The 14,748-nt window shown below is 35.8% G+C and overlaps 1 protein-coding gene across 1 annotated transcript; it reads left to right on the forward strand.

Annotated features, from left to right (window-relative positions):
- The first annotated feature begins 1,085 nt into the window (after positions 1-1,085).
- LOC120328523 (uncharacterized) lies at positions 1,086-13,540 on the forward strand. The gene is made up of 16 exons (XM_078114191.1): positions 1,086-1,091; positions 1,451-1,770; positions 2,504-2,668; positions 3,212-3,367; positions 4,193-4,363; positions 4,915-5,076; positions 5,705-5,872; positions 6,200-6,376; positions 7,075-7,266; positions 7,826-7,895; positions 8,282-9,136; positions 9,505-9,558; positions 10,281-10,355; positions 10,941-11,060; positions 11,642-11,794; positions 12,716-13,540. The coding sequence occupies exons 2-16, from the start codon at positions 1,489-1,491 to the stop codon at positions 12,772-12,774; spliced, it is 2,859 nt and encodes a 952-aa protein (XP_077970317.1). The 5' UTR covers positions 1,086-1,091; positions 1,451-1,488; the 3' UTR covers positions 12,775-13,540.
- Positions 13,541-14,748: the final 1,208 nt, after the last annotated feature.

Raw genomic sequence — 14,748 nt, forward strand, 5'->3', positions numbered from 1 at the left:
GGGAAAACAACGGCCTTAAAACGGTTTGGTCGTGATGCATTAAATGGTGAAATTTCATATATACAGGATGGAGATCGATTTATACATATTGTCAGATGTCGAAGTTTTAAAAAAGATGAGAAAATTACGGTGCGAGAATATTTGTTCCGATATATGCATAGTCCACTTTCAGATGATGAAAGTAGAATCGGATACAAATGGGTACTAAAAAATTCTGAAAAGGTTGTCTTAATAATCGATTCACTGGATACGCTTGGTTACGACTTGGATGATGAAACTGAATTGATTGAACCTTGGGATCATGCTTCTCTATCAATCATTCTTTACAACATTTTTATTGGTCATATCCTCAAAAAAGCGAAAATTCTGTCTTCTTCGAGAGAGTACAAAGTGAGAAATTATGGTGGAAAATTGCGTCCTGATAGAATCATTTCTCTTGGAGGTCTCAATCGTGGATCGATTCAAAATTTAGTATTTGGATACTTAAAAGAAGATGATGCCAAAAGAGCTTGGGAAATTCTTGATAAAAGATGTCCGGATTTGATGGCTCTTTGTGAAATTCCAATGTTTCTTACATTTGCCATGGTTGTACTAGCTGGGAAGGAATACGAATCTTCTTTTGTTCCAAACACAGGAACTGGAATTATGATAAACCTCTTACAATACCTTTTTCATTCCAAGCATGCTCGAGCATCTGGAGAACATGACATTGAATATGTAGTCCATGCTGTCAATAAGATGAAAGAATTAGCTTTCAAAGGAACCATGAAAGGAAAGGTTACGGTATTTTCAGCGAGGAAGATCTGACTGAAGTTGAATTAACACCAAATGAAGTGACAGATCTTGCTATTGTTGTTCCTGGAAGTCTAAACAAGGAAGAGCAATATCAGCAGATATTGGAACGTGATATAGAAGCCATGTTTGCTCACCAGATTATTCAGGAGGTGCTGACAGCACTGTTCATTGGACAGAAATCTGAAAAGGATTTTTCAGAGTTTATCTCAAAGTATTTACATACGTCTGAGTTCTCAGTTATCAGAAGAATGCTGAATGGTGTATTTCTGGACCCTTTGGTTTCGAACTTCTTGAGGGTGAGTTGAGATATTTAATGCGATTATAATCCATCCAGATGTACTCCAATTTTGACACCAGGAGAGAGATGAAGGGGCGGTATGGCCTCGTATTTATAACTTGAAATACATAGTAAAATCATATGCTTTTCAGACAGAATATTTGTGGATATCCTCACCCACTCGAAAACATATTAGTGTCAAATGCAAAAAAATAGATGATCGAAATAGATCTTTTTAGTTTCTCTACAAAAACAATCGCATCAAGCAGACATTATACATTACAATTAATTCAAGCGAAATGCCTAAAACCAGTATAAAAAATGGAAACAAGATTAATCATAAAGTAGCAACTAAATAAATATGTTCTCAAATTCTAGATCATTGCGAAAGAAAAATTCATATTTTGGTGAAGAGTATGGTTGCTGAAGTTGAAAATTTTGAACAACTCAGCAAAAATGGCCGACTAGAGTTGATTCGCGCAATACATGAAGCTGGAACAGGCAGAAAAGATATTGTTCCTTCTGTATGGAATTCAATCAATCTTTCCTACATGCCGTTGATGACAGCTGACTTACATGCTCTCGCCTCATCTTTGTTGGATTGTTCTTATCTCGAGCAACTTATTTTATGGCAATGCAATCTCACAGAAGAAACTCTTCGTGATTTTGCCAACAGATTAGAGAATTCCAGCGTTAAGGTATATTTCTTCCAGTGATGTTTTCACTCTTTAACTGGGGATTAGACAACTAGGCATTTGTACTTGAAAATCTACTATATTTGGAAAAACCTAAAATCTTCGCTGTTAAGCATAGATCAGCCAATTTATTGAACTACGGATGAGACAAAAATAGGTACGAAATGTCTGTAGAAGTAAAACTAATACAACATACATATTACTTTGCGCATTTGCTTGAAAAATTAATTTTCAAACAGTTTAGACAAAGTGTGTCTATGGCTTTTTGTATAATTATAACAAACACTCAAATGAGCTAAGCTAACTTAAACCTGGGGCATAATATGGCCCATTGTTTAGAAACCATCTGTAATTTATTTTTCGGCCAATGCTGAAAATACGTAACATACATATACGGTGTAGAATAAAATAAAAAAAGCATTTCAGGGTGGAGGAAGACCCAAAAAAACGGTGCTGGTTATCGAGCGGCGACACCCTAGATGGTGTCTAACACTGCATAAAAATAGAAAGCTTATTAAATTTAATATAAATATAGAAACAAAATATTCACACTAATATATTTGTATATTAGAAACCTTTGAGTATCCGTAGTTCAAGATATGACTATATTTAATTTTGTTATGTAATAATCTATCTAATGTTTCTAATCAATGATGATGACTGGTAACTCTATGAATGAGATTTAAATATTTTGACACATTTTTTAAATCTAAAATGAATCTCAAAATTTTTTTAGATTGACAAACTTGATTTTGCAAGAAATACAAAAATGTCACCAAGAGGCTTCAAGATTATTGGTAACTTAGTGAGTCAACATGATGTAAAGAATGTTAGTTTGGTTGGTTGTCAAATAACACAAGAAGAAATGATTTCTTTTGATGATGGACTAGGAAACGCAACAGTGAGAACTTTTATTTAATTTTATTACTTGTTTTTCACTTTTTCAGGGCACAAAGTATTGGCATTTTAAACAATGTTTTTCCGATTGAATTTAAACTATTCTTTCATTTCCCCATCATTTATGGGACTTTTAGTTTGTTTATTCTTCTCCTTTACCTTCATGCAACAATCTGCCTTCAAATAGAAGGTTTTGAAGGGTTGGTGGCATATAGTTTTTATAACAACCAACTTACTTTATCTACTTATACAGCCTGAACAAGATTTTGAATTCATGAAAGGAGCTTACGCTAAGCCATGAACTTTGATAGTAGTGGAAGCGATTGCACGACCAACCGTTTGTAACGAGCAGTCCAGCAATTTTTTCGCTCGTATTTTTCTTAACAGAAGATTAAGAAGTGGCTGAGCAAGCATGCCGCTAACATTTGTTATGCTCGGCCAACTCTCCAGATATGGCTCAAACTTAAAATCTCTAATGAATGATGCCAAAACTGTTTAAAAATGCTTCTATTATTTAGAATGCTTATATTTTCAATTGTCTCAGCAGATCATGAAAATTGATATTGCTTACAATGACAAAATATGTTCAAAGTTTGTTGGTGATTTTGTAAGACGTCGACAAGTTCAACATCTAAACATGGATCATTGTAAAGTGAATAGCGAAGAGATCAAAGAATTTGAAAAAGGACTTGGAAATGCTACGGTTAGTGTAACAAGTAAATTGATACTATTCATTGAAATAAAGTCCAAAGTTTCAATAAAAACCATTTTTTTTCTTATAACTTGAAACTCTTTGTAATACCAAAGAAACTCTTTGTAACACTGAAGAATATCAGGATATTAAACATAGTAGAAGATATGAATTATATTTCATGATTAGAGCTTTTTACTGTATTTCAACTCATGTTCAGTACTTTACCCAGGGTACAAAATATTGGTTGACGAGTGGTTCTGAACCTTTTCAGGCCTCATGGTCGCTTCACAGAGGCTTTTAGCTTTAATGGTTCAGCTGTTTGTCATTTCAGTAGTATTTATAGTCTTATTTCGATTGTTAGATTCCAAATCCCATTATGTTCAAATAATTCATGCTCAACAAAGTGAAAACACCCTGTGGAATAACGTTATCAAGCTGTGCAATTAGGAAGAACGAGGAGTTTTTCCATGAGGGGGAAAAGTAGATGCAGTTTTGTGGCCAGCATTGCGGCCCCTTTCTGATCTGTGGCCCCCTTAGGAGGCCATGAGCCCCTGGTTGGGAACCTCTGTGTTAAGCATTACCAAACCGGAAAAGGATTGCAGTATTTTCAAAGACAATACTTTGTGAAGCCTTTCTCCGAATTGTATGATTAAAACACCTCAAAAAAATACAATATCAGACATTTGAGTCCTGAAAAAAATATGTATTCAACGTGATTACTATTCTTCGTTTTGAATATATAGTTACCAGTATTTATATATTTCAAAGAATTTTAATTAATAAATCAAAGTCAAATAATATGCAGCATTTCAATCTTGTGAAATATAATTACAGGTATTAGAAATATTAGATGTTGGCGCAAACCCAGATCTTGGTGAAGATGGACTTGCAGTTCTAGGTGGGATAGTAAAAAATTGCACACTGCAGGAAATCAGTTTGTACGAAAATGATCTCACTATATCAAGTGTAAAAGCGTTCGATCAAGCTATGGGACTCAATTCTACTGTGAGTTCTATTTTTGGAAAAAAAGACTGAAAATTTCAAATTTTCAGATTTTCTAACTTTTGTTCTAAATTGAGTTTGTGTCTTAAATCCATATTGTCACCAAGAGGTTTTCTTGCTCAAGTGGTTCACTCATGTGCATGTTTTTTTATCACTAATATCACTTTTGATCACTAATATTAGTAGTTTGCCCCTTTATTTCATGAATTGAGCTAAGCGTTAGGAATGCGCGTGCCATCTCACCTCCGATTACCCAGCAAAAGTTCGAATCCGGTAGAAGATAGTTATATGTGAGACACCTCAGCATCTCATAATCACTGGTCAGTCATGGCTTCCTTTCACAACAAGACCATGCTTTCGAAACAAATAACTGGTAAACTATTCCCATACCCGACCTGAACTGGTAACCGAAGAAAAGGTCATGCATGGTTCACTGTGCCTATCTATGCCTTCTTATCCTCTCGATAATCCCATGTTACTATTTTTCAATATCATTAAAAAAAACTGGTAATATATGGTTTTTAGTCATACACTAATTTGTGTCTTGCTTTTAGCTTACCTCAGTTGATTTTGGATTCAACAAGACCATGGGAATTGAATGTTTCGAAGCCATTGGTAATTTTACAAGAATACATGAAGTTAAGAACATAAGCTTGGCAGAATGTCTGGCTTCCAAGCAGCTTAAGGCATTCGAAAAAGGATTGGGCGACTCAGAGGTAAATTTTAAATGATGTAATGGAATTCTATGTTTATTTAATAAGTGAGAAAAAAATCAATAAGATGCAAATTTTATACAGACCTCTCCTCGTGTTACCAAATTAAATGAAGTTTGGAAATAGAGCTAACTACCGTAGGTAATCATTCTATATATATAAGGTTTTGAATTGTGACATAAGCGACGGTTAAATAGCCTTGTAGAAATTAGCATGCATAGGATAGGATTTATATATTCATCCCAGGGGCGATATGGCGAACCACAGGATCAGTCCAAGTCTGGTATTGGATTAGTTAGCCAGTTATTTGTCTTTTGGGAAGCATGGACTTGATGGTGGAGGAAGCCATAACCAACCAGTGGTTACGATAACAATCCTACGGTGGCGAGAAGCTTAGCAATCCTCTCGCACATAACCTTCCCCGGATGAGATTTAACCTACGTACCCGTGCAGGGTAATCGGAGGTGTGAGCGTATTCCTAACGCTTATCATGATGCGCCACACCCATTGAGCAAGGAATCAAGTCATCTTCTAGGATTTTATCATGTAATCACTAGTGTCGCTCAACTGAAAGCATCAATGTTCGAAACTTTGTGCATTATTAATTTCCTGTTTTTATTATTTCTGTCAGCACTTGGAGCTTCTAGATTTGAGCATGAATCATTACTTGAAACATGATGGGATATCAACTCTTGGCGAAATGGGACAAATATGCGCTTTACGAAAACTTATTTTAATTGAAGTCAGACTTGACGCTAATCTTCTTGCATTATTGGACGAAGGGCTTGGAATGGCAAAGGTAATTGAATATGTGTTGTTGAGGCGAGGTTAGTATGCGACACTTACAGTTGAAAATATCATCTGACCCTCAGCATGTCTGTGTTTTTCATGTGAAATATCTGCAATTGCCTTTATGTGTCTCATACTTCCCATGAGTGTCAGACAAGCAGTTTTTGTTCCATTGACATCAATGAGTTTATATATCCACACAGTTAATGTGTGATACTATGTGAGACCATAATCGAGGACTGCGATCAGTGGAACAACTCTCTGCAACTGAGTTGAATGGAATAACAGTTTCGCTCACTATTCTTTCGTTATTAAAAATTTTGTTTTCTTTACTAAGCTTGAGTTTATGGATGTTTCTCTCAATGATGGTCTAAGTACTAAAGGTCATGGAAAAGGAATGGAGGCTTTGGCCAAAATTGTTGTCAATCATGATATAAAAAATCTGGGTATTTCTGGCTGCAAGTTGTGTGCAGAAGATGCGATCAATTTCAGGAAAGCAATCCGAGGGTACAAGGTGAAATTCTCTGAATATTCAAGACAATTCTAGGGCTTGAGTATAGAATTGATTAGTTGATTTCTTTTTGTGCCCCGAGTCAAACTATTTATTGAAATTAGGAATGGAGTGTGCAAAGCATGAAGAACTAGAAAGCTAATTAATTACTCTAAATCAGGGGTGGGCAACTTCTCTAGTCGGCGGGCCAGATGTAAAAAAATAAAGCCCTCTGCGGGCCGGATTATTGCAAAAAATACTTCGGTATCTAATCTTTGTTAAATGCTCGACACTCTCCGTCAACTTTATCTTTCTTGGGATATTCCATGGTTAATGAGACTTAATATAAAATCTAATTTCTAAAATCTTTTTATATTTAGGTTCCAAATATAACTGATAACAGTAGTGGGGAATGTTTACAACGCTCTCTGCTCTGACCTTATATTGTTTAACAAGTGTGCTAACGCAATTGTTTGTTCACTAAGGCAATTGTTTATTTCACCAGTGCGGTGAGAGTAGAGAGATCGGCAACTTTCATGAATGATGCGTCGGACCACATTACAGAGTGTGGTTGGATACGGTCAGCGGGCCGGGCCAGTCAAAATCTCATCACAGGCCGGACGCGGCCCGCGGGCCGTGTGTTGCCCACCCCTGCTCTAAATAAATTACTTAATATCTCAAACATTATTTGCATTTCAACATTTTTTTTATAAATTTTCTAGGTTGAAAAACTGTTGAACAAAAAGAGAATCAACTATTTTAGTTCAAGTTCAAAAGTACATGATAACCAGTTAGAAGCCATGTCTGAATTTCTTCCTGTTGTATCCAAGAATATTGACATGACGGGATGGGAATTGAAACAGCATCAGTTGGATTCCCTAAATGCGAAAGCTCTGCAATGTTCCCAGGAAATTGTAAGCACAGATTTCACAATTTAAAGAGCCATTGTATTTCCAGTATTAGAGTATACACCAATTTTGCAATTTCATTTGCATGCTTCCCTTTAAAAGAAAATCCAAGTTCTTCTTAGTTTTACTAGTCACAGAGTGTTTTTATATTTGATCTCAACGGTATTTGGAATCTATCAATCAAAGCAGTTGGCTGGCAGACCGTCTAATCTGCAGTTAAAGATTGAAGATTCACATTAATTCTATACTTAAAATCTCTGACTTTTTAACCTATGATTTGTATTTGCATTCATTAAAAAGTAAATATATAATAGACATGAGTATGTGTAGTTTTTTGGAATAGTGAGCATGGGTCCTAAAAGTCTCTGGAAGGGGGCCATGAAAGGTTGGAAACCACTGACTTGGGCATATCCAAACCAATTTATCACTTCAGAGAAGCATGGTGTTCGAACCAGAGATAACTTTCTAAATACTATGCAAAGATAAATTTCACCCAGTTTGCTTAATAGTCATGCAAAATATAGTCAAAACAGATATATGTAGTAACAATCTTTTTCATTTTCAGAATCTTGTGCTCGAGTATGGCAGTGAAAATGCAACAAACACAATTGTGATATCTACACCTGGTCTTCAAGGTTAGTAGAGAAACCTTAAAACTGGAAACTTTCAAAAGTAATTAGCAGTTCACAGTGGCCAGGGCATGAATGGAAATTGTTAGTGTTGCATTTTGAGGATGCCACAAGTACTTTAAAGGACTCGTGAGTCTCGGGTTGCTGCGAATCTGTAAAACTTTTGAACGAATTTAATTGTGCCATTTTGTCTATCTAGTTTACTCTAGCAGTTTTGCTTTTATCTATGTACTTTTAGCTTTTAGTAATACATTTGCTTGTCTATTCTAAGAAACAGAACCATATTCACCACTTATAGGGTTTTGCCTTATTTTATCATTCCATGAACACTTGGTATGGCACTCATGGTTTTTCAACCAAAGTATGTTTAATTATTGCATGCACTAATCCAGAATTGGAGTTACAAGAATCAAGAAACAGTGAATCGCAGGATCGTGTTGTGGATTTTACCGAGGTCGAGGGCCAGGTGGACCCAGATGGAGTAATGTTACAAATTGGCAACAGTTCTATAACCTTTCACCCTGGGACTTTCCGGACAAGAACAAAAATATGGATGAGACTGGAAATTGACAGCACTAAATGGCCAGAACATTACCTGTGCGTCACTCCAATGCTTTATGTAAAAGCGGAAAATCGTCTGACAATTCCAGCGACAGTTCGTCTATCTTCTTGGTGCAAAAACAATGGCACCAAAGAGTCAAGAGGAAGCAAAGTCGATGTTCTGCATTGTCCTGACAACGAATCAAAATGGAGAGTCATCGAGCGCCTTCCATTCAATAACAACCTCGTTTTTCAATTTGATTGTCTCGATTTCAGCCCCGTTGTCATTGGTCAGAAGGAAGGTCATTTACAGCAAGATAACTTTGTTGTCCAAGGTTTTATTTATGGACACAAACCTAATCTTTGGCTTTTGTTTTGTCTGGATAACGAGCTTGTCAAAGGTAAACTTGATAGTGATATGAGAAAATGTAATGCAAAATTGTTAATGGCTTTCACACCCATTACCATAAAATGCAATGATATACTGAAGTCAGTTATAAGAATGGAAGGTGAATCAGAAAAATATCAATGCGATCAACAAATGGAAATAAAAACTTTCAAAGTGAATGAGGATTTTCTTCAAAGGATTGAAAGAAGGCACTTTAATTTTCCCATACCAAAAAATCTAAAAAAATTCTCTTCCATTCAATTCAATTGTGCCCTCTACAAAAATGACATTATTGAAGATGATGACCAATGTTTTGAGTGTGAGTATCATTATCTTATATTAACAGGGTATTATTTGATACGTTAGCTAGTGATGAGTATTCATGAAACTGATGATGGATTTAAGTTGAAGCTGGACGGAGCAGTTACCAGTAGTCATTGAGATACTACCTCTACCACCTGACTGCAATGTCCAGGATGGTTGTTAAACTCCATGGCAATACAAAAAGATTCATATAACTATCGGTCACTGTTTCCTTGAACTATTTCACATCTTTTTGTTGGAGATAATAAACCAATAAGGTATTTTCCAATTAGCAAAGGCTGTACCTAGCTCCAATAGTGACTTTCCCTTCAAATATAGAAATGTTACCTTACTGCATCCCATAAATTAAACATATGTTTTTAGGGGAATTGAGTTCTGTCACAGAATCTGGCAACACTACAACTGTTATTGTGCAAGGTATGTACACCTCAACATTATTTAATACATTGCAACTATTAAATAACTTTGGAAATAACTGTCTTCAGACTTTTTGAGCACTGACGATGGAAAATTTGCATTAATTTTTAAGTCGTAATGAACTGTTACCTATTATGACAGCTGTTACTTTTGACTGCTTATAAGTTGATCATTTAATTTTTGGACGGCGTGGTAAATTAGCGCTTAAGGCAGGGGTTCTCAAACTTTTGGTGTTATGGAGCCTGTGAAAAGCTTGACTATTATTCACGGAGCCCCAAGATAAATTTATAAAAGTAAAAACAAAAAACACATTGTTACTTACCGATTAAATTAAAATTACTTAATTTAATGACTCAGATGTATTTACAATTGTCAAATTTATTAATGCTGTTATTGCATCTTTGGTCACAAAATTAGGAAAGTAAACGAATAGCTCGTGGAGCCTCTAGGGGCTCCGTATGGAGAACTTTGAGAACCCATGGTTCAAGGGATTGTACTTAACTGTGTTAGCATCACAGATTACACATTTCAAGATCAAAATCAGTGCCCTCCACCTCACCCAGAGTGTAATAAAATTGGTTAGGCAATGCTAAACCAGAAAGATCCCAGTGGCCGATTGTATAGGGCCTTGTTCGAAACGAAGGGCGTGACTGAATGTCTTATATGAAAAAAAGGTTTTGGACTATTAGAAAACACTCAAAAAACATACTTTTATTTTTAAGGGGACATCAAAGCTGCAGTAGTTGGATTAGGTCAAGCAAAAATAAATCTTCAAGGAATGAAGATTGTAACTGCAGGTTCTGTAGTACGAAATTTATATTCTGTTTCTTTTAAATAGTATTTAAACGTTCAGTTTCCTGTGATTTATAGGATAGAATTTTCATATTTGTTTAGAGAGATGGCAGCTGGTAAACTGCCTAATCATATGATAGAGAGAGATTTTATTTCCACAAACAATGGAAAACAATATCGATAATTTTTATAGTAGACTATCCAATTATTATTATCCTATTATTAAGTAGACTATCCAATTTACGCATTGTTTTGTGTTGGCCAGTATGCAAGACCATTGAAGATCATCGAGGGCCCTGGTCATTTTTACACTGATATTAAAAAGTCGGAATTGGTTGCTGGGGGTTGACAATCTGGGGCCTCTCGTCCTATGTGGGTAGAGTTGACCGGTTATTTGTTTCGAGTGCATTAACTTGGTGGTTGAGGAAGATGTAACTGCTGGTTGGTTGAACCAACATTTTCCATAAAAAATTTGGCTATAGATTTGCAGTTTTGTGTTTTCTTCAGTCAATAACACAAACAAAAAAACGGAGTCAAACATACTAACATTGGAAACCAATAATCCAACAGATATACATTGTTTATCACAGATTTGGGCGCCTTAGAGATAAAGTCTAATGATGGTCCAGTGTTGAAAGGGCTTCCTAGTACTGAAGCAAGAATTAGCGAAAGCAGTCCTGGTCCATCTTGCACTGAATTAACAATGGATGGTGAGACATATCAAATCTTCGTAAATCTTTTTTTTCTTCAGGAGTACCATTTTTCTGTTTTAATGAAAAGTCATAGCAATTATGCACCTTAATAAAACTTCTCATGTTTAGAACCTCTCAATTGAAAACAAGTTTCAGAGATGCACATGGTGGTCCAGTGTTAAGGTTGAGGATGTCTGACCTAATTGTGCTGACATTGAATGTTAAAAGTCTATAGAGTACTAACTTCATGTCCACCATTTTGCCTAGGGTCCCTATCCAGAGGTGGGAAAAGTTTACTTTCTCTAAAATGTCCCAAATTGAAGATTCAAAAAATATATCAGATGATAAATAAACACATCAACTGACATTCAAATTTTAGATTTCTTAAATGCAGTTTAAAATCAAAACTACATATCGTATATACCGGTAGTTGTTGACTCAAAATGCTCTGGCGTATGCGTTCAAGCTCACAGCTGAATGTTTGCCCATTCTCGATTCATATCAGATTATGTTGTCAATGTCAAGCCGAATCTCATTCATTGCTTGTACACAGAGCCTTAAATGAGGTGAATTCATAAACAAAATTTATTTTTATTTAGATCCCCAACCCTCTGAAGCTGAATCAGTCACTGTAGAAAGCCAATCTGCTGCCAGCAGCTCAAATATGGAAGAAACAAGAAGAAAAAAACTTGCCAGTGAGGTTGCAGAACAACATGCCAGAGGAGAGATAAACGCTGAAAACCTATACCTAGGTAAGGACTGATTGGATAGTTAGAGGAGAGATAAACGCTGAAAACCTATACCTAGGTAAGGACTGATTGGATAGTTACAAACTCAAAGCGATAATGTATATTGTCGATGCATATTTTCTTGTCACCAGTACAATAGCACAGCCCCAAATAGTATCTAATAAAAAAACGAGAATATCGGTTGGAGACCGAAGGCTTATCGATCGAAACTGCGGTTTCGATTCATGACTTTATAGCGACACTACATGTCCTATCACTAATTAATTAAGAACTCGCTAATTATACGACGTAATTCATCTAAAATCAATAGGCTTCTTGTCCGAGATACGCTGAATGCACATGCAATTTGGAGCAGATTTAACCTCGCTTTCGTGAAATATCGCGTGCATCTAACAGACAAATACCTATCAACATACTTACCGATCTCAATATTGATAAGTAATAGGTGTAGAATGTAGATCCACATTCTCCATATTTTTGTGGTTTGATAGGTGATGGAAGCACATTTGGAATATAGTTCTAAAACCTAAATAAGCTACTCTATGTATCGTGACCAGATATGTAAAAATTAAAAACTTTCCATTGCCCATTAATGTGTATGAATGTCCAATGGTCAATGAGGAATGGTCTTTCTAATATGTTTTGTGTTCCCCATCATGGAGATGATTAAATACTATAATACAATTAAAATTTGGCTCATCAGTGTGGCGCATCGTGCTGGGGGTTATAGATATGCTCGCCACCGTACCTCTGATTACCTTGCGTCAGTTGGCATGTTCGAATGCCCATGTGGGGATATATATTGTGCGAGAGGATTGCTTGACTGGTAACCGATTAAGAGGTGTGGTTCGCCGTAGGATTAAGGCGTGCTATCGACTTTCCTCTCCTTGTGATAAATATGTTAATCTTATCCTATTTTTGCAGGATTGGAATCAGTAAAAATAGATTCCAAGAATAAAAAGAGAAGTGATTCTGAAGAATAGTCGAATTGGAAGAGTCCGTTTTCAACTTTGAAGAACTACCAGTACTTTCTTCATATCATGATCATGTCATGTCGCATTACTCTAAAATAATTGTGCAAATAAAATGATTTAGGCCAGTGTGACCAATCTGCTTTAGACCGCGATCACCTAAAATCTTCAAAATAGATCGCGATCGACTGATTGGTGACAAGGCCATACACAAAAACGAATGAGTACTGAATATGCGGATAACTGCACACATGCATATAAAAAAGTGCACAGCTGCTAATAAGCTAGGCTCTGTCGGCGAATTCTTTATAAAATCGCCACAACAATTTGTATTTTTATGTTTCTTTTATTTGATTATGCAACTGTACCCGGAGTAGGTGCTTCATCATTTATTTAAAGATTTATTTGAATCATACAATTAAAATCTTAGTAAGGCCTGCCTAATCTTAAGTCGTAAGTGTTGAAAGTTCTTCAAAAAACCTTGTCAAGTATCCACGTATAATCTAAACAGCAGAAGATAAATATAATTTCAAATCATAAAACTGCTCAACATGATTGTTTATCTTATGTGTGTCCCGCTTATTTATTTCTAATTATGCAGAATTTTGTTACCATACCTATGCTTTAGAATCTAGATTGATATATGCAATTTGATGTGATGTCTATTTATTTGTCTTGTAATGGTAGAAATATAGATGAGCTTACAATAATGTTGTAGATCTGTAGAATAAAATTAGATTTTCTGATTAAATGACTGTCTTTTTATTACTTTGAGTCGGGGTGGTATATCGTCCAGGCATCATTTGAATCTACATTCATGTAAAATGCATAATTATATGTATCAAAATAATATGAGTAAAATTTATTCGAATTAGGAAAAGGTAAGTCTTGACAAAAACCGGTGTTTCATTAGAGTCCGGAAATACTTCCCCTGGCAAACAGAAGGCTCTGGGCACTTGGGGTTCCAAAAAGACAGATTTTTGCTGCTGGGAGTTCTATCAATCGACTTTGGGTTTAAATGATTCAATTGATTATTATTTCAAAAGTTGTGCAAATTTAATCCGTTGATGGAGAGGCGAGGGTATATAACCTGAAACCAATTTTTTTCTTACTAATCGAAAAGGTAGCAATGGTTTGGTGAGATTGACCATGTTTATTCAACTAGATTGCCTGCTGTCCTCTCGTAAAACCAAGAGATAAAACTCAAATGATAAGACATGCACGTGTGTTTATATATTATATAATTTGGCGCTCCCGAAGTATGTGCACCAAGATGGCGCACAACCTGAACCATAACCTGATACACGTACTATGTTCAGGTTGTGCGCCTTTTTAGTACAGAAGAATCATCGCAATTATAGTGGGCTTGGAATGAGGAAGTAGAACGCAAATGAAACAATACACAGGCTTTTGAATACAGAAAGGGGATGGTTGTAAAATGTTTTAAGATGTACCCTCATCGTTAAAATAGCTATGTTAACTAGCGGTATATCCGAATAAAAATGGCTACACCCCCATTTCGGGTGTGACAGATTTTAGCGATTAAGAACTACCTCAGAAAAATATAGATAAGGCAATGAATTTGTTCTCATTTTGGATATCCAAGTGTTTAAAAACCCGATCTTTCAATCTTTATAAGTCATAGCAGGGATGTATCGACATTATACCACTGCAGAAAAGCGGAAGCAGCAAAATTCTTGAATACCATTTATCCCATAAATATTAAAACTGCTATTGCATTGGTGAATCTGTTATGAAGGATTGGGATAACTCGAACCTATCCAAAAAAAGCTGATGTTGGCCCGATGTAGAAGTCGTATATGTATAACGGTTTATGGACATGCTGTCTGTCTTGTAGCAAACAATACATTTGGCAGTGGAGGCATAAATAAAAACATATATTTGAGAGTAAATGGATCGGCGGTGTGACGCATTGTGCTAAGCGTTAGGAATATGCTCACCACCAGTGGCGTAGCAAGACTCTCG

Source organism: Styela clava, chromosome 7 (assembly GCF_964204865.1).
Source record: "Styela clava chromosome 7, kaStyClav1.hap1.2, whole genome shotgun sequence".
In the NCBI taxonomy this organism is placed as follows: domain Eukaryota; kingdom Metazoa; phylum Chordata; class Ascidiacea; order Stolidobranchia; family Styelidae; genus Styela; species Styela clava.